This window comes from Pteropus alecto, unplaced genomic scaffold (genome assembly GCF_000325575.1).
Source record: "Pteropus alecto unplaced genomic scaffold, ASM32557v1 scaffold5, whole genome shotgun sequence".
NCBI lineage: Eukaryota > Metazoa > Chordata > Mammalia > Chiroptera > Pteropodidae > Pteropus > Pteropus alecto.
The window spans coordinates 33,109,274-33,132,057 of NW_006441953.1; the positions used below are offsets into that span (position 1 = coordinate 33,109,274).

A 22,784-nucleotide genomic window follows, 5' to 3' on the forward strand; every position below is an offset into this window, starting at 1 on the left:
AGGGTCTGTACTCCCCAGCAGGTTGCCTGGGTACCGGGCTGCTGGGAGGTCATAGCCCTCAGGCCGGAGGGTTTTCTCTGAGGGGCAGGAGCGTGGTGGGTGCCGACCCTTCCCACGCTGTTACTTACTCCAGCGGTTTCAGGGGTGCTTAGCTTTATAGCCAGCTCTGTCCTGCCGTTGGGATGCTCTTTCTGTTTCTTAAAAAGGTACAGAATTGTAACGTCCAGCTGGTTGGGAGGGCAGCCCTGCTCTGGTGGCCTTCGGCTGTCCGCATGGGTGCACGGGGCGGGGGGGGGGGTCGCACAGCCCTGTCGCAGGAACCAGCACGCTGCACTCCCTTCCCTGAGCCAGTCTGTTTCCACCTTAATAATTCAAAGGCTTTGGACCCAATTCTGTTTGTCACAAAGGCACTTTTCACCCCCTCGGGTTGGCAAGATGTCAGAAACCAGGGCCTTTCAGGGTGCTCTAGGCAGCACTGGGGGGTCCTGGTCCTGGGCCTGTGGGGGGAGCAGGCTGGGTTGGGGACGCCTCTCGGGTGGGAGTTGGTCTGATGGTGGCTCCATGCCTGCTTTCGTGTCCTGCCTGACTGCCGGTGGCCATCTTGCACGTTTTGCAGTCCTTGTCAACTTTCAGCCAGCGAGGGCTGGGGCCTCCTCGAGGGAAGGGCCATTGGGGGTGCAGCAGGGAGGAGCTGTGTGGTCTGCTGGCCTCCTAGCGCTGTAGAGGGTCCTGCCCTCGCCTCCGTTTCCCAGCCCCGCTCCCCGTGCCCTTGGAGCCCGCAGTGTCGGGGCTGGGCTGTGGGAGGGAGGGACTGCGGCCACACCTGAGCCTGGGGTGGAGGCTGGAGCTTTCTCTGGCTGGCACCCAGCCCTGACCCTGCCTGCTGGCTGAGGCCAGGATTGCCTCTGGGGTGCCTGGGAGGATGGGCCTTAGGCTGCAAGCTCCAGGAGCAGCCGGAACCTGGCCGGGAGCCAGGCCCCGACCCGGCGACACCTCCGTGATTGGTTAGGACACGTCTACCTTTGGGTTGGGGAGAGGGGAGCCCGGCCAGGGACAGGTGCACAGGATCGATTTTCTTCCGGGTGCATGCTGCACGCTGGTTGAGCAGTCGTGGAGGTGAACTGGAGGGTCAGGTTGCAAATGGGGGGCCCAGGGCTGGGCGGCCCTGTGTATCCATGCCCTGTCCCCCTTCTCCAGAACCCTCCCCCATTCTCCTCTTCAAAGTAGCAACTTCATTTGTATAAAAATGTACTCGGCAGAAAGCCAGCCCCCAGCAGGTGGGCGTTTGGGCTCCGCAGTGTCGGGGGAGCTCATGGGGCAGCACAGCCCCGCTGCGTGCCCGGTCCCGTTGTGGGTGGGCCTCACGTGCTTCCCAGAGCGACCTGGGCACAGATGGGCTCTTCTGTGCCGGTGAAGGGTCCTTGGCATTTGGGGGTAGATCCGGCCTCAGCTTCCTACCAGGCTGATGGCCGCCAACGCTTGGCCGAGGGCTTCGTTTGGGCTAGCAGGCCACCTGCAGCGCATTGGGTCCTTGATGGGACTTTTCTCTGCTCACGGTTTGTTCCTGCCGTTGGAGTTCCCTGTCTGAGTGGCCGGGGCCTTGGCTTTTCAGTACTGTCCATGCTGTTGCCGAGCTGCCTTCCGGGCAGGTCCTGGTAGGTCCTGGTGGCACCTGTGGCTCTGGAGCTGGGAGGGCTGGGTCAGAGGCTTTTCATTTTGTGACAACTCTCCTCAAAGACAAGCAGTTCCCCTCACTCTGTGGGATGCCAGGCTCAAAGCCCTGGGTGGCCCTGGCACCGCCATCCGCACAGGTGGGGGCAACCCACGCTGCGCCTCCCTCCACCCCCCAGGACAGGCCCTCCCACCCCCACGTCAAGGGCCGTCTCCTTCAGAAGCTCAGCCTGGATCGACCCACGGGCCACGCACTAGCCAGGGGGGGTCCTGAGAGGGAACGCTGTTCGCCCACAGTCCCGGAGAACTCGGGGGCCTTAGTCACGTTGGATGCCAGTGGGTGGCTGTTAGTGTTGTTGTTCCTGCCCGTGTCATCCTCAGGGAGGTTGTGTCCCCTGTCAGCCCTGGAGCCAGGGTGGAGGAGGGTGACGACCTGGTGGGTTGGAACCTAGGATGGGTTGAAAGAGATCCCAGTGGGTTCTGCGGGCGGGGGGCCGGGGCGGCGCAGCACTGCGGCCCGAATGGGTGCCCTTTCCGGACCCCCCAGCTGTGGACTGTGGTCTGTCGTGAGGTGGGCTCGGTGTTCACGGTGACTCGTCAGGCCACCTGTCTGCAGAACTGTGTCTCGGGCTGGCTGGCCGTCAACCGTGAGGTCTTTCTGAGTCTGGCCTGTGAGGTCAGGCCATGGAGAAGGTGCCCCCGGCGCCTCCTGCAGCCGCTGTGCCCTGTCCGTGTGGGCACAGTGCCGGGCGCATCCGCACAACCCAGTGTTCTCCGGGTGCGGGTGAGGTTCCCACTTTAGGGCTCTGAGGCTGCACAGGGAGCGGTCGGGGGCGCGTCCTGACTTTGAGACGCTCATCGGGACTGAAGCGGGGGCACGAGCCAGGGGCCACCTCACCCCTTGCTTAGGGTGCGTGTGGCTGGAGATGGCCCACGGCGGGTTCCTAATGACGCTGGTGCCGGGGACCTATGACTGGTCTGGGGCTCTGTGCCTCCTGCGACCCTGGCGTGCGCTGCTGCGACCTCTGGCCCCCCTGAGAGTGAGCGCAGTGCAGAGCCATGGCCGCTGAGCAGGATGGCCCAGAGCTTGGCGTGTGGTGCCTGGACGCTGGCGGGAGCTGTCTCTAGGTCATCGCCTGCCCGGGGCAGCCCCCTGGGGCCTGTGGTTCCTTCCTTTGCCTCATGTGCTTTAAAATGAATGGTTTTAGGTCAGTTCTAGACCTGCTGGAACGTGACGAAGATGGCGCCAGCGGCCTGTCCCCTGCACACGGCTCCCAGTGGGTGTCTCGCCTTAGTGTGGTGCTCGCGTCACCCGAGGTCCCCACCGCCCCTGCTGTCCCAGGCCGCTTGCTGAGCGCATGGCACGAGTGTGTCACTGCTGTCTTGAGGTCCCGTGCTGGACATTCGTCACCTGCCTGGTGCCCCCCACCCCGCTGCCAGTGTCGCTCACCAGCCGTGCTAGCCCTGCGTTTCCTGCCATCCGAGCTGCAGGTGCAGGGGTGCACGGAGCCACCGGCACGTGCAGGGCCTCAGCACCGCTCCGGCGAGCCGGGGAGGCAGGCGCGCGCGTCGGGAGTTCGTGAGCATCCACTCGCTGCTGTGGGCTTGCTGCGCGCCAACGCCGCTGTGTGCCGGCCACCTGCCAGGTGCTGGGGCGTCACCCGCAGAAACCCCCTTCCCGATGGAGCTGACACACTGACCTCACTGGGGCCTCCGGCTGTAAACCAGCACACATGCCACCCCACAGTGGAGCACGGGACTGGGGCAGAAGTCACCGGGGGCCCTGGAGGAGGTGATGCCAGGAGGGAGACAGGGAGCCTGGGAGTGTCACATAGTAGGGCGGGTCAGGGCAGAAGCCCCGGGGCGGGCGGAGCCTGAAGGTGCAGCTCCAGGTAGGTGTGGCCCTGGGCAGGTGTAGCTCTGGCAGGTGCGGCCACTCAGATGGCGCCCCCAGCCTGTATGGCGACCAGGTGTCGTGACTTGGTAGGGACACGGCCGAACCCTTCCTTTGCACTCAGCCCCAGGGCGGGCCGAGGGCAGGTGGTCCCTAGATACCTGGCAGCCTCAGGCCAGCCTAATGCAAGCACGAGCTGCCCTGTCTGCCCCCTGCTGGCCCCTGTTGCTGAGGGCTCGAGCCACTGCCCTGGAAGCTGTCCTCAGGCACTGGCCACCTCAGGTCAGGCCATGGAGAAGGTGCCCCCAGCATGGACGCCTGACTAGGGCCGCCAAAGAGCTGTGGCTGCCCCTGTACAGTCACATACCACTTACCAAGGGGGACGTGTTCCGAGAAACGTGTCGTTGAGTGAACGTCACAGTATAACCTGTCGCACACCTGGGCTGTGCGGTGTAGCCACTGGTCCTGTGCCACCGGCCTGCATAGCACGTCACTGCACAAGACAGCACCAGCTTAAGTCAGCATAGGAGCATGATGCAGCCAGGAGACACGGTAAACGAGATGCAGGGGACACGGGGTAGGCACAGGATGGAGACGCAGGACACAGGCCTCAGTACTCGTGGGCATCAGTGCACCCACAGGACTGTGTAGGAGGTGACCCTGCACACTGTCCCCAGGGGCTAGGGAGGTAAGAGCCACACTTCCCGTCTGTCTGCGCTGGGCGCAGGGATGTCTGAGCCCAGATCCAGGCTGGCCTCTGAGCCCCCGCGCCCTCCGGCCACTCGCCGGCGTGGGAACCTCAGGCAGGAGTCAGCACAGCAGAGCACGTCAGCAGTGGGCATGGGGAGCACAGGGTGACACCCCTTGGGCACCTGAGGGGTCTGGTTCACCTTCCAAGGCTGCAAGGACACTTGAAACCTGTGTGCAGTGCCAACATGTCACATGTAGGGCTGAGCCCTGAGCCCCTCGGAGGGCAGGGACCCGTCTCGGCCACCTGGCTGAGTAGCAGGTGTGCAGGGACACCGGTGACTAGTGACGCTGACCGGGGGAGGCCCTGCCGGTCAGGGCCTTGAGGCCTTGGTTGCAGGGGTGGGTGTCGCCCCTGCTTTGGAATAAGCTTGTAGTGACTCTAGGAACCCGTGGAGCATGAAGAGGTGACGATTTAGACTTGGGTTGCAGGCCTTTTGGGGTCCGTGGCACTCCCATCTCTGCCGAGTGCCGGCTGTGAGGGGGCCCGCCCATGTACTCAGCTGCCATTGGCCATCCCGACCTGAGGTTGGTGGCCTGTGTCCTCAGGGGTCGCTGTCCCCATGCTTGTGGAGATCAGGGTGGAGTGTCGCCCTATCGTGAAGCAGTTCCCATGTCTTGGGTTGAAGGGTGACAGCTGTGACTCGCTGAATGTGCGACAAAGTTAAATCAAAGGAGGGTGCATCATTTCAACGTGAAAACATTCAATTTCCTGTGTTTCGTGTTTTCTTGAGGGATGAGGTGAGGGTAGCTGGCTGTGAGTCTGTATGTCGGGGAGCTCAGGGTGTGGGGGCCCCTCTAAGCATCAAGTCCTTCACCCTGGAGCCACTGTCCATGTGGCTTGACCCCAAGCACACATCTAGAGTGGGCGTGGAGTGTGACAGGTCCATCTGACTTGGCAGAGCTGGGAAGGCCCCAGGGCCCTGTCCTGGACCTGCCACCTGCCTGTGAGGAAATCTCAGCTGTGACTGAAGATCTGGGAGAGGAGCTCTGGTGGCCATGGCCGAGGGTGGTCCCACCCCAGGGGAGGGCCAGGCTGGAGCTGGCCAGCAGGGGCCTCGGTGCACGTGGCCACATGGGGCTAGGAAGGCTTGGCGTGGACCCCAGACCACCCACTGGGGGTCTGGTCCCCAGGACCTTCCTCCCACTGTGTAGCTCCAGTGCAGGGCCCACCATGGGGGAAGGGTCTGTGGTTCCCCCACGTCCTGGGGGGGAGCCATGTACCATGCTCCCTGTGGCCAGGTGTCCCCAGCCCCCTGGGAGGTGACGACGAGGTATGGGTATGAGCACGTGACTGCACAGAGGCATGTGAAGGGGAAACGTGCAGACTCGGGGCCACTGGGACGTGGGTGGCCCCGCAGCACTTGTGGCCCCTGGGACACGTGGCGGCCTCCTGCTGGCTGCAGCCCCAGCCCCGGTGCCACCCCCCTCCCTGTGGCCAGATGTCCCCAGCCCCCTGGGAGGTGACAACGAGGTATGGGTATGAGCACGTGACTGCACAGAGGCATGTGAAGGGGAAACGTGCAGACTCGGGGCCACTGGGACGTGGGTGGCCCCGCAGCACTTGTGGCCCCTGGGACACGTGGCGGCCTCCTGCTGGCTGCAGCCCCAGCCCCGGTGCCACCCCCAGGGTCAGGCGGCAGCCGTGTCGTCCCGGCCATGGTGGGGTGGGGTCGGGCCGCGCGGTCTCCCTGCAGGGAGCGGTGGGCGGAGGCCTGCTCGGTGCCTGCCGCACACCTGCGGCCTGGGGGCCTCGTCAGTCTGATGTCCAGCCACCTGTCGGGCCAGCCCTGTGGGGAGAACTGTGCCTGGACCCAGAGCTGGTTCTGGGGGCTGCCTGGGGGGAGGACGGCCAGTGCGTGTGCTGACCTGGGGAAGCCCATAGCTGGGGGTCGTGTGTCCTCGTATGCATCCTGTGGCCCCTCCGCCTGGTGGCCTCATTGGAAGTCCACTCTCTCTGTCCCGTCACAGAGGAAGCTATTGGCAACGTGAGGTAGAAGCTTCCAGACTTGGCTATGGACTGCGTGCAGGGCCCTCCCAGCTGCGCTCCCGGTGTCCCCGGGGTCCTGCCCGTGTTGGGGGGCAGAGCCCATGGGGTTTCCACGTGCATGGCGGCGACGCTGGGGCTAGGTCTTCAGGCTGGGCCTCGCTCTGCCTCCACTCCGGCGTGTCCCATGGTCCCGTCTGTGCTGGGGTGTGGGCGAGGATGTGGCAGAACCCCCGGCGTCTGAGGTCTAGTCGACCCCCGGCAGAGTTTTAACATGTCTTCTGTGTTTGATTTTTAGTCAGACTCGGACCCGGCGCAGGCTTCAGTGGTCGCCGTGGATCAGGAGCCTGAGCGCTTTGGTCCGACGCGGTTAAAGACGCGGGCTGAGCATCCGGTGACAGGACGCAGTTCTGCCGGGGACTCTGAAGATAGACGCTCTGAGCGGCCGGATTCATGGTCGTGGAAGCCAGGCCCATAGTAGGCGATGTCAGGTAGGGGCTCCCGGAGGGCGCAGCGGCAGAGCCGTCCCTCCGCCCGCCAGCAGCCCGGGCGCCCGTGTGTGCCCTGGGTGAGGGCAGCGCGCTGCCCCAGAGAGGGCTCCGTTTCTGGAGACGACGCCGGTGCCCGCGGTTGGCGGCAGAGCTGGCACAGGCCTCGCGCGTGCCGCAGTGGTGTCCTCGGGACCCGATGGAGCCGCAGGCCGGTGTTGCATTTGTTCTGGTCGTTCCTGTGGGGCTCGGTGCCGAGAGCTGGTCCTGCTCCAACTGCAGGGCTGTGAGCCCCGTGGCGAGGGGGCCGGCGGCTGAGGGCCCTGGCAGCCCCACGGTGGCGCGTCTCATCCGCTCCTCGCCGAGTCATAGTCACGGTGCCCGCTGCAGCAGCGGCTCCTCGCTGGGTTCTTCCCGCCCATCGTCCTCCCCCAGGCAGGCAGCAATGTCACATAGCCACCTGCTTTATGCCTGAGGTCACTAAGGACCCCGTGGTTCCCATGGGTTGTATCGATCGATGTTTTTGTTGATAACAAAGTCAAAGCAGACAAACACCGGTCACTAGGAGCTGCAGGAGACCGTTAGGCCCGGAAGGAAGGCACATTCCTGCCCTCCCCACGGGGCCGGGCGACGGGGGGCGCTGTGCGCGTGTCCGCACGGCTCTGCCGTCCGCCAACCGCGTCTCCTGGCACCCAGCGGCTGCGTATCACGCCAGGGTGGGCCTGAGGGCGCAGCTCGTGGAGGGACAGGGCAGGACCCGGGGAGGGGGCTGGTGGTCCGGTGTCGCGGCTCTTTGCCGTTGGCAGAGGCCGGGGGTGAGTAGCATGCCCTGCGGGAAGAGTGGGCAGTGGGGAGCCGGCACAGTCACCCCGCTCCGTGGTTCTCGGCCAGCCCAGCAGGTGCTGGCCACGCCACGCCCACGGCTGCACGGCCGTCCGTGGGTGAGGTTTCTCAGGACTGTCAGGTGACAGGGCTGGTGTGGCCCAGCACGGGGCATGGCCGTGCCAGGTGTCACCTGGAAGAGCCTCATGTCCTCACTTGAGCCCAGAGTGAGGTGTGCTGCCCCGTGCTGGGGGAGTGGGGCCTCTAAAGCTCTCACCCCACCGTGGTGGGAGGGTCACGGCTCTGGCTCCCCGCGGGCGTTCACCTTCCTGACTGCTCGGCTCCCGGCCCTTGACATTGACCAGGGAAGGTGACACACCGGGCCTAGGAGCTGGTCCCCATCGTGGTTTCTGGGCAGCAGAGAAACATGGCCACCTTCATGTCAGTTAGGACTTGCCTGTCCAGTGTCAACGTGGCGATGACCCTGTTGGGCCACAGAGACTCACGCTTCCCACGCTCGTAGGCTTAGCCCCTGCGCTCTGTGGGGCGATGTGGACGGTCGCTGCGTCCGTCCTGTCGGCTGTACTGAGCTGTAGCAAACGCTAGTTTTTCATGTTTCCTGCTGCTCTTTAACTTACTTTTGACAAAGACCCAGGTGCAGGATGTTCAGAGTAGCTCGCCCCGGGGTCAGCTGCACATGGCTCCGACGGCAGTGGCGTGGGGGTGCGGGTTTCGCTGGGGGCCGCGCTGCGAGAGGCTGAGCTTCCACCCCTGTCGTTGCAGGCGTCCGACCTCCGATCATGAACGGGCCCCTGCATCCCCGGCCCCTGGTGGCACTGCTGGACGGCCGGGACTGCACGGTCGAGATGCCCATCCTGAAGGACGTGGCCACGGTGGCCTTCTGTGATGCACAGTCCACGCAGGAGATCCACGAGAAGGTAAGCGTGCAGAGGGGCTCGGGGCCCAAGCAGGGCGGGTGGGCGGGGAGCAGGACCTGGCGAAACCCCACAGGGCTGGCATCATCACCTGGCCCTGTCGGGAGGTGGAGACGGGACGTGCTCTGTTCTCAAGTCATCTTCACAGTCACCCATCCCCAGAAGAGCCTGGGGGCGTGGACGCAGCGCACGGTGCTGCGAGCTGGCAGGCCGTGTCCTCCTGGCCCCTCATCAGCGTGGGCAGCCTCGACCCAGGAGCCTGCGGCCGAATGGCTGCAGATTTGGGGCAGCTCTCATGCCTCGTCTGCTCAGGAGGTGACAGGGTCCCCACCACGTGGAGTGTGTTAATCTGGTTTTCTGTTTGTAGTCACGCTGAGTTAGTCCTTCAGAACGACCTTCCCCCTGGGACGGGAAGAAGCTGGACAAAAGCTTTAGAAAACCTAGTGGCACCAGGAGCCAGCAGGACCAGAGGGGTTGGACTCTGGGCCTGCCAGGGTGGGCCTGGGCCACCTGCTGGACACGGGCCCTGCTGGATCACCTGGGTCCGGGTGGAGAGCCTGGAGGAAGGCTGAAGCGGATCCAAACGCGCCCGTGCACAGTCCGCTGTCCAGCCTGTTAGCCAGCACCCAGCCTTGAACCTAGGTGGCTGGCCCTGCACGCCGAGCCCAGGCAGAGACGGGGTGGCCGTCTAGGAGGGTGACCTCGGCCTCAAACTGTCTCTGTAAATCACCTTCCAGTGCGGCGCCCACCCTAGCAGGGTGACCGGGGTGGGGGGACAGCAGGACTGGGAGTGGAGACCAGCAGCAGCACTTGCTGAAGCCCCTGGACGGGGGGGCGGGGGGGGCGGCTGTAGCCACCGAGCTTGACATTCCAATGAGGAACCTGTGACCATGAAAAGTGACGCGGCAGATTTGGGTAAACCTCTTAGACGCTCTGGAGCTGGAGCAGCAGAGCTGAGAGTGGGAATTCACTGGGTGGGTGGGGGACGCGCCAGGGACCATGCTGTGGCATTGGCGCTTCTACGGAGACCTCAGGGAGTGAGGGAGGGGACATTAGAAGCATCACCTGATGAGACCACAACAGACAGTTCCCAAAGCTGACAGGAGCCACCAGCTGGAGGCGAGGACAGTGTGGCTTGCGGCAGAGCCACGGGTGCCTCGAAAACACCTGTGGCTTTCCCCACAGCTGAGCCCGCAGCTGTTACACACCACGTGGTCACACACCACGTGGTCACACTCTTGGTGCTTTTCCCAGAGAGCAGCAGCACGTCCATGGAGAAGCCCGCATGCGGATGCCCGTGGAGTGTCACCCTGACGGTCCGGGAGGAGTAGCCAGCAGTGCTGTGGCTGCACTCAGGCTCGGCTGGCGAGGACGAGGGGGCTGATCCACGTGCCCAGGCTGGAGCTCGGGCGCTGTGTGACCTTGTCTGGTCCCCAGTGACAAGACTGTGGTGATGGAGACCGGGTTTCTGGGGGCTCGGGGGCAGAGGGGGTTGACCAAAGTGCTAATATGCAGGTGTTCTTTGTGGTGACTCGAGTGACACATAAGATTACGTAGAGCTGCGTGTACACGCACGTGCAAGAAAAAGGTGAGCACGTGGGCCGGGGTGCCTGAAGAAGCTGGCAAAGGGACATGGGAACCCTCTGTGCAATTTTGGCAACTTCTTGTGAATCTCAAACTATTTCAAACTAAAATGATATTTCTAAAAATACCAATTTATGGAATGAAAAAGACACATGCAGATAGAAAATTTTTAAAATCATAAGCAATATTGAGGCAAGTTTTGCCAATAAATTTGAATACTAAGACAAAACAGATGGTTTCTTCTAAAATAGTAATTCACCAAAACTACCTCATTGAGCTGATATAAAACCCAAGTAAGTAAGATGACAGACGTTCTGGGGAGGGGACAGGGACAGGACCCTCAGCGTGATGGCCGACTTGCCCCCGCCCTGATGGACGGCCAGATGGACGGCGCCCCCAGCCCCTGGCCGCCCCGACCTCAGGAAGCAGAGATGTGCCCCCGGCCCGGGACGGTCTCACGCTTCGGGCACAGTGTCACGACCTGCTGAGTTAGTGTCCTCAGATCTGAAGCAGCTCCTGGCAGCACTGAGATCCGAACCATCAGAGCCAGAAAGAGCTGGGAAATTAAAAATGTGAGCAGAAACTTACATTTTAGCGGGAAGCTTTGAAGACACAGTCAAGAGAAGTGCAGGAGAAACGTGAGAACAGGAAAACGCGGCTGGCAGACCGCCGGGGGCTCCGTGCCAGCCTGCGGCTGCTTCCCAGGGGACACGCAGTCCTGGACGAGCACGTGCTTTCCTCAGCTTTGCCTCTATGGTGGCCAAGTGACTCAGTCCAACCAGTGAGAGTGAGGCGGCTCTGTGTGGTCACCTTCCTTCTCTGTAGCTGGAAACCAGGTGTGATGATGAACCTGGACAGCCACCTGGAAGGTGACGAGAAGCCATGTGTTGGGAATGGCGAGTGGCAAGCCAGGAGCCTGGTGCCTTCATGGCCGTGGGGCTGACACGGGACCCTGGACCACCCGTCTGCAGGCTTTGGCGTCACTGTGATCAGGGATTTCTACCTCTTCACAGCTCGTTGGCTGTTGGTGTTTTAGCTGCACGTCACAGGAGAAACGGGTGTCACCACCACAATACAGTGAAGAACATTTCCAGAGCTAAGCGGAGACTCCAGCCCCCTGCCACCAAGCCGGGACGAGCACTGGGACCCCATGGGACACTGCCACTGGAGTTCCAGGTTCCACCAGCGCCAGGGGTGGGATGTTACCTGCAGCTAGCTGCTCATCCAGTGGCAGTGGCAGAGGCAGGTTTTCTGTCACTCTTGGGAAGCTCCTTATATGGGGGCGCCTGCAAAGTAAGAGGCGGCCATGAGGAGGAAGACGGAATGAAGACACGGTGCTCCATGAGGCGGCCGCGTGGGGCGCCGTCCCCCTCCGCCAGGGCGTCAGCTGGTCAAGAGCAGGCGCAGCAGTCGCAGAGGAGCGTTTCTGCCCGGGGGGGCGGGGGGGACTGTCAGAAGTGAAGCACCCAGTCCTGGGAGGGTGCTCGGGCCACGTGACCAATGAGGTGGAAGTCCAGGGAAAAGGCAGAAGCAGCGAGTGGTGGGCTGGCAGGGGTGGCTGCGGGGCGGGCAGTGAGTGGAGGGGACACAGACCCTGAAACAGCCCCTATCCAGGGGCCCTGGGTACCTGGGAAGCGGCTTCCGTCTGCGGGGAAAGGGCTGGTGAGCCTGAGGCCACGTCGTAGTTGTGCCGTGTCCCTAAGGACATTAGAGGAACATCTGGAGGAGTGCGCTTGCTGTACTGAGGTCAGGACAGAACACTGTGACAAGTTCAGCTGAAAATGGCTGGATAATGGAAAAGGTCATTTGATTAAAAAGCAGAAACCACATGCAAAAGAGGTAAGACGTGAAGCAGGCGGGAGATGGGTGGGCGTTCGCAGACGCGTAGCAGCCAGAGGCTCAACAGCAAAACAGTGCCCGATCCCCAGGGAAGGGACGAATCAGCAGAAAAGGGCATTTGGCCAGAAACTGCCCGAGGGAAGCAGGCGACGCCATCCCCAACCCTGGGCACTCGGGGCACCCGGGGCTGCAGGAACACTGAGGGGCCCCGGCCCGAGGCGGCTGGGCGCTCGTGCTCACGAGGCGGACCCGGCCCTGCGGCCTCCTGCACACGTCCCTGGGAGGCTGACACAGTGCCCGGAGTGTCGCAGCCACTTTGCCTCCGTGAAAAGGAATAGGAGGAATGTGCGGGGACCATACACCTGGAGGCTGGCGTGGCCGGAGCAGCGCGGGGGCCTTGGCCTGCGGACGTCTGGACAGCAGCCGCTGCAGCGGCCTCTCATCCTGCAGCTGGGCGCAGGCCCCCGGGCATGGGCTGGTCTCTGAGGAACGTTCGAGTTCCTGTTCTGCGAATGCTTCACCTGGCGCCACGCGAGTCAAAGTATGCTCAGGATAAAAAGGACTAGGACGTGAAAAAAACAATTTACCAAGAAGCACGTGGGCAAGTCCCGCTCAGAGATGCAAATTAAAGCTACGAGCACAGATGCCAGTTTGCACCCATCACGTAGCATTTTACATTGCGCATGCCCAGCATTGTTGGCCCACCCAGGGCTGAGTCTGACCTCCGGCGTGTGGCCCACAGCCTTCAGGAGGGTTCTCACTTCTCCCGCTGGTTCCCACTTCTGAGAACGTGTCCGGGGAAACAATCACGCAGATTTTTGCTGCAGCCAACGCTGGGAGCAGCACGAACAACCCACACTGGGAGCGTCCGGACCAGCCACGGACCATCCATACAGGAACAGGGCACGAGACAAAGTCACAGCGTGAAGACCTCACTGCCATGGTTCAGTGCTCAGGCCTAAAACCCAGTGTGACCTGCATGTGCATGAGCCTGGGCTGTGAGGCTCGTCTCCTGGCCTGTTTGCACACTCACCTCAGCATGGGCCCACGGCTGGCCCCTGCCCGAGCCGCACACCGGGGCTCACCTCTGGTGCCTCTGGTTCTGACCTGTCTGTCGAGGCCAGGCTGCTCCGCACGCTGTGCATCCACCCCGTGTGGGCCCCCAGGACACGGCTGTGCCTGCCCCCGGCGGAGCCCACAAACCTGTCTCCACTCGGCTACACTGCCCGTCACTGGGTCTCTCCCCACCACCAGCCCACACAGCACGGGGAGGCCAGGGGTTCTTCCTGGGGGCCACCAACTGAGCCCTCCACCACCCCGCGGCCTCGCTATGCCCACCGCTTACGCTGTCCTCATTTTCTGTCCATCTCTCCACATGGGCCCGGTGAACCCACCTCTCGTGGTCACTGGCTCTTGCTCTGCCGTCACACAGGTCCTTTACCTGTCCAGACCAGGTCCAGCTGAGCCTTGGCACCAGAGGTCTGTGTGCTGGTGGGGCTTCGACGCCCTCCCAGGAGGCCAGGGACCGCTGTTGGGATAAGGACGGTGACCCCGCCCATCCAGTCCCACCCACTCAGCAGCCCCCTGCTTCCAGGGGGGTGTTTCTGGGGTCTTCAGCGTGGGAGCAGAGGCGGGCCCCTCCCTTCATCAGAGAACTCCAGGCTGCCTGTGCCTCTGCCCTGCTGTCCAGCCAGCTCCTTGGATGTGTCCTGCAGGCTGCCTCAGGGTGGCCATGTCCAGCTAAGACAGAGGCTGTACCCCACATGGGGATGGGACAGGCAGCAGTCTGGCTGTGGCGCCCGCATCCCACGCGTGAGCCCCGCTGTCTCGTTCACCCGATCAGCCCCGAGCCCAGGCTTCCTGGGTGTAGCAGGCCGCTCTCTCAGCTTGCGCCAGGCACCCTGGGGTCCAGCAAGCTGTGTACAGCAGGCTTCAGCCTCCCTTGTTTGGGAACCTGGGTCAGCACAGGAAGCTCAGTCTGGAGTGGGGGGGGGTAGCCACAGGTTCCCACTGACCACCATGTTTCAGGGACTTTGAGATGTCCTTGATTACAAGGCCCACCCGTATGTCCCATTGGGGAAGAATTAACCTGGTCCTCCAACTATGACATGCTGTGGATTACACCATGCCTCTGGCCCCTCCAAGAGGGGTGGCCACAGCTGCGTGGCCCGCTGTGCTTGGTCTGGGACATCGTCGGCCCTCCTGCATCTGGCCATTGCCAGGGCATGTCCCCCACAGACTGAGACAGCAGGGCAGGGCCATGCAGCGCTCTTAGTCCTGGGGTGTGGGTTCGCTGCCCTTTTCAACCCATACCAAGTCCCCGCAGAGCCGGGCACCCTAAGTTATTAGGGGTGCTGGCCGGCCAGGCTTGCACAGGCTTGGGGCACCGAGGTGGGGCTCAGACGCCAGCGAGCTGTGCTGCGCCCCATGAGTGGCTCTGGCTCTGCTTGGGGCGGCGTGGGCAGCCCTGCTGTGGAGAGGTTCGTGCCTTTGGCGGGCAATTTTGCAAGAAAAGCAGCACCTCGGTGTCACCTGAACACTTGGGAGAGGCTAGGACCGAGCTGCGCATGGGCTTCATGGGGAGTGGCCTCGCCAGTCCATGCGGACACCACTGGGCAGGCAGGACTGTGCTGGAGACCGTGGCCGTGTCCCCAGGACCTGTGTTGACCACGCTGTCCCACACGTCCAGAGCTGCACAGAGAGTGCGGCCTTCACGCACACACGGATCCCGCACAGGAGCCCGGAATGTGGCCCTCGCGGCGCCGCCCCGCCCCTGTCCCAGGAGGAGTGAGTTCCGGGACCCGCGGGCGACTGGGCCTGGTTCCTGCACGCTCAGCTTCCTCGTCCCTTCGCGTCCCGGATGAAACGAGGCGCTTAACTGCAGTTCGTTCCTTGTCATGGGGCTCAGCTGTGCGTTTCTGCCGGCTGCGTTCGCGGCTCTGCCTGGCAGCGTGGGGTCGCACTCCTGTTCCAGTGACAGTTTGTCGACAGGCCTGCAGCCTTCCGCTTCACTGCAGGGCCTGGGGCGTGGGCACCATGGCCTCCCAAAGCTCAGCATTCCCCACCCGAGTGCCCACGCCCGCCCGCACTGCATTGCCTCTGTGCCCTTCCTGTGCAGGTGGGGAGCAAGGACCCCTGGCTTTTTGATGAAGCTGAGAGAGTCGCTGGGTGGGATCAGGTGGCTTCTGACCCTGGAGAGCCTGCAGCGCACAGGGCAGGGGAGGCTGGCGAGGGGCTGCAGGACCCTCAGAAGCCCCAGCCAGGGCTGGACTTGGGGGGAGCATCTGCGTGGCCTCTCAGGCAGCCGGAGTGCAGGGGCAGCATGGGTGTGGGTGCCAGGGCCCCTGGGCCAGGGAGCTGGGACCCGGGGGGCACTCACCGCCACACCGTCCCTGCTGCAGGTGCTGAACGAGGCAGTGGGCGCGCTGATGTACCACACCATCACGCTGACCCGCGAGGACCTGGAGAAGTTCAAGGCCCTCCGGATCATCGTCCGGATCGGCAGCGGCTTTGACAACATTGACATCAAGTCGGCCGGGGACCTAGGTATGCTGCCCCGCCTCCTTCGCAGCCTCCTGTGGCGGGTCCTCAGCGTGACCTTGACTTTCCTTTACGATGAAGTGGATCCTGCTGCTGCCCCTCAGGGTCCGGCTGGAAGCAGCCTGCATGCTGGTACCTGTGGGCTGTGGTGTCAGTTCCTGGCAGGGGTGAGATCTCAGCAGCTTTCCTTGAAAGCCTTGCCCAGGACACATGGCCTCTCGTGGACAGCTGGCACACTGATCTTGGCTTCCACGCTACTTCCCAGGCAGCCAGTGCCCAGCACATCGTGTCTGTCTGCACAGAGCCCTGTCCACGAGACCCCGCAGGAAAGGTACTTGATGCTGTGTTAGGACACGTGGCCACGTGCACACGCGTGCGTGACCCGCTGAGACCGGCATGTGCTGGCCTCAGTCTGTTTTCCTCTGTCTTTTTGTGCCGGTCACAGCCCAGTAGGACGAGGCCAGCACGGGGTGTGGTGTAGACAGTGCCTCTGGTAGTCACAGCCCAGTAGGACGAGGCCACGCCAGCACGGGGTGTGGTGTAGACAGTGCCTCTGGTGTCCAGTGTCGCTTGCTCAGGGACCTTGAGTCAGAATGGCCTGGCCTGTGTGCTGCAAACGCAGGAGTCTTGACCTCCCATGTCCTGGGGTCTTCTGCTCCTCTGAAAGCCTCATGCCCACTGCCAACTTACATGAACAAGGTCTCTCAGCTCTTATTGTCACCTGTCCCTCATCGGTGTCCCCAGGAATGCACCTGCAGTGTCAACTTGGTGTCCTCAGGGCCTCATCTCTGCGCACTGAGTCGGCCCTCAGTTCTGTGATTCCACAGGCTGGGCTTTGTCCTTCAGCCAGGGACAGTCTAGGGCTGTGCCGTGTGGTCATCCCTCAAGGCCTGGCAGGTAGCGACCTGGAACCTGTCCAGCACTTTGTTCCAAAATCTAATGAGCGGCACAGCTTGGCTCCCTTCAGTCTCCTCCACACATTTCAGGGGAGCTGAGTTATTTTGGGGGGCAGAGCTGGATCCGTCTTGGGTCCTCTCGTGCAGCCCTGTTTGTGTTAGACACCACCCGGCCAGCAGGTGCCTCTTCACTGGGGAAGACTGTTGGGACCAGGGCGAAGGGGGCCGTGCACAGGGACAGCAGGGTAGAAGGGGGGCAGGTCCAGCTGGGGCACGAACCTGGGACCAGCGTCTGCTCACAGGAGCCGGCAGTGTGTGCACAGGCCACACGGAGGGTAATGGCACTGAGGCTCTGTGGATGAGAAGGCCGCGCCAGCTCACTTTCCAGCCAATTGACACGAGCAGCCGCTCCACTGCTGTGGTGACTTCTGCTGAGGGGCTGCAGGGGCTGAGAAGATGGGGACAACCCTGCCCAAAGCCAGACCCCACTGGCCTGGGGAAGCGCAGGAAGACAGGGCAATGCCTGTGCAGGTGTGGGTGGTTGTGGGGCTGCTCCAGATCCCAACCTGACCGTGACCCCTTCCTGCAAGGTTGAGTGGCAGGTGGTGCAGGCTGGGCAGAACCAGGTGTGGCATCTGCCCAGGCAGCCTCTCTTCCTGTCCCCCCCCACCCTGTCCACTGAGTGGGTGGCTTTTCCATATGGCATACAGCATGTACCTGCATTTGTCTCGTCCCCAGGGTGGCCTGGGGACATGTCCTCCAGCCTTTCACGGGTGAAGTGCCAGGATGGGGCTTCGGTGACTGCCCGTGCATGTCTTGTGTCCCCAGGCATCGCTGTCTGCAATGTGCCGGCAGCGTCTGTGGAGGAGACCGCGGACTCCACCATGTGCCACATCCTCAACCTGTACCGCAGGACCACCTGGCTGCACCAGGCGCTGCGGGAGGGCACGCGCGTCCAGAGCGTCGAGCAGATCCGGGAAGTGGCTTCTGGAGCCGCCAGGATCCGTGGGGAGACCTTGGGCATCATCGGACTAGGTGTGTTAGCCTCTGCCCTCACCCTCTGCGTGGCTCAGCAGACAGTGAGGCCACAGCTTGTCTGCTGCAGGACGGTTCCCCGAGCTGGGGACAGCATGGGGCGGAGGGTCTCTGCCACAGGAGCTGTGCTGGCCCCTATCTGCTCCAGGAACATCAGGCATGGGCCACACTCACACAGACACCACACAGGTGCCCACAGGGTCACATACACACTCAGCCACACAGGCTAACCCTGCCCTCCCCGCGTGGCCGTGGCTGAGTGGACATGGCCTTCAGGTGAGGGCTGGTCAGAGCTTGTCATTAGTCACGGGTCTGGGTAGAGGGAAGCACGCATGTCCCGCCACGCACTTGTGCACTCATCACCTGCCCACTGGTCACTCAGTAGGTGGCTGTCCCAGGCTGTCATGTTCTGGGTCCAGCACACGGTGATCCACAGCACCCCCACCCCCACCAGAGCGTGTCCCCTGAGCCTCTGTACTCTTGGGGCCACCTCAGCATGGGAGGCACACCTTAGGCCCAGAGGGTTTTGCTGCCCACCCTGAGCAGTGTGCATGCCTGGCATCACCCTTGGGCAGATGGGGATGCCGAGGCAGGGAGGGTGCCCCTGGCCAGTGACGCCTTCTCCCTGCCAGGCCGCGTGGGGCAGGCGGTGGCGCTGCGGGCCAAGGCCTTCGGCTTCAACGTGCTCTTCTATGACCCCTACCTGCCGGATGGCACGGAGCGGGCACTGGGGCTGCAGCGGGTGAGCACCCTGCAGGACCTGCTGTTCCACAGCGACTGCGTGACCCTGCACTGCGGCCTCAACGAGCACAACCACCACCTCATCAACGACTTCACCGTCAAGCAGGTGCGGGCCAGGCCTGGGGGCGGGGCCCGGGCGACAGGCAGGCTCTGCTGGTTGCTCCTGCTGGGGCCACCTCCACCTGGCTGAGGTCCAGTCCCCCACCTCTGTGACCCGGCTGCCCGGCCATGCTCAGGGGCATAGCCACTTCTATTTTCCGAGTTCTGCCAGGGGTGCTAATGGGCTGCAGGCTCACACAGAGGCAGAACAGTGACCTTTCGATGCCAAGTTCCTGGCACGTGGGACACACACAACAGCCGAGGGCTCTGGGTTTGCCCGAGGGCAGTGGTTTATACCACAGCTGAGGTGCTGGCCACTGGGCAGCCTGTGCCTGGCACGGCAGCTTGTAGCCCACATGCTCACCTGGCTCCCCAGCTGCCCTGTGTCCAGCGGGGGCTGGAACTGGGGCCACCTCCTGCCACTCCAGCATGTATGTGGGTCCCAGCGTGTGTGTACAACTTTGCACATGTGCTGCTCTGTCCACTGTGCTTACGTGCATGTGATGGCGTGTGTTCACATGCGTGGGCGTGTGCATTTACATGTGTGCACACGAGTGCTTCCTTAGTGTGTGCATGCGGGTGCCCCACAGCCCCATGGAGGACAAAGCCAGGAGCTCTGCCCTTTGTTCCCACCAGTGGGCTTGGGCCTCTGGGGCAGGGCATAGCCAGGGACACTGGTCAGAGCAGTGCCGTCCCTGAGAACCAAGTGTGAGGCCAGGACAGCAAACTGACCGAGGAAGAGCCTCCCCAACCTCGACCTGCCGGACGGCACCTGAGCCCATGTGGGGCAGGTTCAGCCAAGGTGAAACTGGGTCACGAGGAAACCCTTGCCCTGTGGGGAGCAGTACAGAGCTCCTGACCATGAAGTGGCCAACTTTGAGGGCTTTAAACAAAAATGAAAGAACCCATGAGTCTGTGCTGGAGTGAAGCGGGCTCAGCTACAGCCCCCCCCTTAGAAATGGGCCCCGGGCTGGGCCACCACGAAGACCCAGCTCAGAGAAGACACCCTGGGGGTTTCCGCCGTCATCCTGGGCTTTGGGGGTATTACGAGGTCCTAGGTCCCCACTACCCCAGGTGAGTGTAGGGTCAGGAGCCAGGCTGTGGTGGCCGAGTGCTTGGACACTCCCAGACACCATATGCAAATAGGGGCCAGGCCGGAAGTCCCCACTGCTAGAACGGACAGGGCCAGGCCAAGGGTTGGTGCACCTGCTCCAGCCAGTGGCCCTCCAGGTGGGGTGGGGTCGCTGGGCCGGCCTGTGGGAGCAGCCTGCATGCGCTGTCCCTGCCGGCCCTCCCTGGCCAGAGGGGTGGGGTAGGGGGGTGGCTCTGCTGGCTGACCTCAGCACCACTTTGTGCCTTGCAGATGAGACAAGGGGCCTTCCTGGTGAACACGGCGCGGGGCGGCTTGGTGGACGAGAAGGCGCTGGCGCAGGCTCTGAAGGAGGGGCGCATCCGCGGCGCGGCCCTGGACGTGCACGAGTCCGAGCCCTTCAGGTGCCTGGGCCGCGGCGTCCGGGCAGGGGTGCTGGGCTGGGTCCCGGGCACCTCCCTCCCAGGCTGGCCCAGGCCTGCACCTCCTGCAGAGCACCCGGGACCCCGTGTGGCCACATCTGGAGGCCCCACGGCCAAGAAGCCCATCTGGGGCCATCCCGGGGGGGCTCAGTCCTGGAGCACACAGTGGTGCCGGGAGAGCCTGGGTTCGGCCAGCCTGCAGGGAGGGCCAGGGCGGCCAGGGCAGCATTCCCAGCAGCTAGGCCCGTCCTGCTGCTGTCAGGAGCCCTGGGCAGGTCTGAGTGTCCAGGGAACCCACTGGGCTGGTGGAGGGTGGCTGTGGTTCGGGCAGGGGCGGGTGCTCTCTGCCCACCCCCTGACTGCGTGCACTGTCTGTAGCTTTAGCCAGGGCCCCCTGAAGGATGCACCCAACCTGATCTGCACCCCACACGCGGCCTGGTACAGCGAGCAGGCGTCCATCGAGATGCGCGAGGAGGCTGCCCGGGAGATCCGCAGAGCCATCACAGGTGGGCCGCGGGTCCCTCCGCGCTCTCTCACAGGGAGGCGTGGGGCCGGCCCACGTACACCTCCGTGCTTTGCTGGCTGGGGCTGGCTTCGGGGCGGACGTCATGGCCAGGGATGCACTGAGCCAGCCCTCAGGGCACACGTCGAGCAGCCCCAGGCCCTCCTTACGTGTTTTATTTATGATGCTGGCTCACTGTCACCCACTGGGGGATTTAGCGCATGTCACTCGTTAACCACCCTTTTAAAAAGTCAGACTGCACTTGTAAACGTTCTGGGTGGGGCCCCTCAGCTGCTCTCTGGAACTCTGAGATGTAGCAGACAGGGTGGGCCGGTGAGCTCAGGGCACCGAGCTGTGCCTGGACAGACAGGACCCCACTGTGCCTGAGGGGTACAAGAGGGAGGGACACTCACCACGGGGCTCCTCAGCTGTTTGACACAGTGCTGTCCTCCTTCTGCCTCCTGCGTCACCCAGGCCGCATCCCTGACAACCTGAAGAACTGTGTCAACAAGGACCATCTGACAGCTGCCACCCACTGGGCCAGCATGGACCCAGCTGTCGTGCACCCTGAGCTCAATGGGGCTCCGTACAGGTGAGCAGGCGGGCCAGGGGGACACCAGGGGTCTGGGGATGTGGGAGGCCTCCAGGATGTCTGTGGGTGGGGCAGTGGCCCAGCTGGGGGCTCTCAGGCCTGGACATGCGCTCACCTGGGCCGCAATGGACACAAGGCTGGGGCGTTACCCCAGCAGGGGTAGCCTTCAGGGCCTGGTGGACAGCAGACCATCGGGATGGAGGCCACACTGGGAGCAGGGGTCGGGGTCTGTGGGAGGGGGTGGCGGGGCCAGGGTGGGGTCCTCTGAGCAGCCTCTGCCCTCCTAGCTGCACTCAGTACTGCAGCCTCTGGACGGGATGGGGCCGGGCCCGGGGGCCCTTGCTGCCGGCCTCACCTGCCCTCCCTCCTCTCCCAGCAGGTACCCCCCGGGCGTGGTGGGAGTGGCCCCCAGCGGCATTCCAGCCGCTGTAGAAGGCATTGTCCCCAGCGCCATGTCCCTGTCCCATGGTCTGCCCCCCGTGTCCCACCCGCCCCACGCCCCTTCTCCCGGCCAAACCGTCAAGCCCGAGGCGGATAGAGACCACGCGAGTGACCAGTTGTAGCGCGGACGGAGCTCTGCAGCCTCGGCGTCCTCGGCCGGGCGTGTGTGGAGGAGGCGCCCGCAGCGACCACGGCGCTCCAGAGACTGTCCCGGCGACAGGCGGCGACAGGCGGCACCGGCCTCCCCGCGTCGACTGTAGTAGTCCCATCCCAAGGGCCGGCCGCTGCCCTGTGTCCTTTGCGTCCTCGTTAAGCAAAAGAAGTTAGTAGTTAATTCTATCATGGATGTCCTCGTCGTGTGCGGTCTTTAGAGCATCACAAAGGATTTGTTTGCTTAGCTGCCAACAGACAAGGCCTGAGGGGCATCAGCAGGTCACTTCAGGTTATTCCCTTTGTGCGCTGGGACGTGCCCGGAGCGAGGCAGCTGGCAAACTTCTCAGGACAATGAATCCTCCCGTTTTTCTTTCTACGCCACGCAGTGCATTGTTTTTTCTACCTGCTTGTCTTATTTTTAGAATAATTTAGAAAAACAAAACCAAGGCTGTCTTTCCCGATTTTGGCATGAACCCCGTGTTCCAAGTGAAGGCGGCCTCGCGCAGCGGCCGGCAGGGGCGAGCGGCAGGTCTGGCCGCCGGCGTCTGTCGTGGGTGTGATGGCGCGGTCCGGCCTGCGCGGGTGCCGTCCTGCTGATGTGGTAGGCTAGCAATATTTTGGTTAAATCATGTTTGTGACTGTAACCATTTGTATGAATTATTTTAAAGAAATAAAAACCCCAGAAAGAGCCGGCCGGCCCAGCGTCTGTTTCAGAGGCTTCGTCTCCGGGACTCTGGAAGTTTCGGTCCTGGCTCTCACGGCCTGGGGGGTGGGCAGTGGTCCCTGGGACCCTCCCTTCTGAGGGAGGCTGCGAGCCTGAAGTGCTGCGGGCACAGCGAGCATGGCGTGGTCGAGCGCTGGCGGCGCCTGGACGGTGGCCCGCTCGCAGCTCCAGGCGCCTGCGACCTGGGAGAGGAGCGGAGACCGCTGGTCCCACAGCCGACAGACGGCACCCAGCCCCGGGGCCGTGACCCAGAGCTGTGCCTGCTCGTCCTTCCGCTAGATGGTCCCTGGGCAGACATGGCCGTGTCCCCAGGGGCCTGTCTCTCTGGAGCCTGGCATTTCCCTCCCGGCCCCAGGGCCACGGCCGGGTTCTCTGCATCTCCGCCCTCAGCCTCGTGCCTCCGGGCACACACGCTTCAGTGGCCCCGGCACAGTTCTGCTGGGGACACGGTCCACAAACACCAATTCGAGAGCTTTAGGGAGAAAACGCCTTAGTTTCGCCCACACACTGGATTAGGTGTCGGCCAGGCCCAGAATTCCAGGTGAGGGGCTGTCCTGTCCCCACTCCACACACGTCACTGTC

General features: G+C 63.3%; 1 protein-coding gene across 2 annotated transcripts; it reads left to right on the plus strand.

Annotated features, from left to right (window-relative positions):
* Positions 1–6,573: 6,573 nt before the first annotated feature.
* Positions 6,574–22,168, plus strand: CTBP1 (C-terminal binding protein 1). 2 transcript variants are annotated; one of them, XM_006919046.3, is made up of 9 exons: positions 6,574–6,790; positions 8,393–8,547; positions 15,369–15,513; positions 17,232–17,438; positions 18,071–18,285; positions 19,642–19,772; positions 20,169–20,296; positions 20,767–20,884; positions 21,261–22,168. In XM_006919046.3, the coding sequence occupies exons 1-9, from the start codon at positions 6,784–6,786 to the stop codon at positions 21,445–21,447; spliced, it is 1,293 nt and encodes a 430-aa protein (XP_006919108.1). In that variant the 5' UTR covers positions 6,574–6,783; the 3' UTR covers positions 21,448–22,168. The 2 variants fall into 2 exon arrangements, with proteins under 2 accessions (XP_006919108.1, XP_015450484.1); XM_015594998.2 differs by having other exon boundaries at positions 21,264–22,168.
* The last annotated feature ends 616 nt before the right edge of the window (positions 22,169–22,784 follow it).

What these genes read in the sequence shown, in the direction of transcription:
- CTBP1 (XM_006919046.3), top strand. An exon ending in CGCAGGAGATCCACGAGAAG is followed by an intron (nt 8,548 to 15,368) that starts GTAAGCGTGCAG and finishes TCCCTGCTGCAG; the next exon opens with GTGCTGAACGAGGCAGTGGG. An exon ending in ACGACTTCACCGTCAAGCAG is followed by an intron (nt 18,286 to 19,641) that starts GTGCGGGCCAGG and finishes TGTGCCTTGCAG; the next exon opens with ATGAGACAAGGGGCCTTCCT.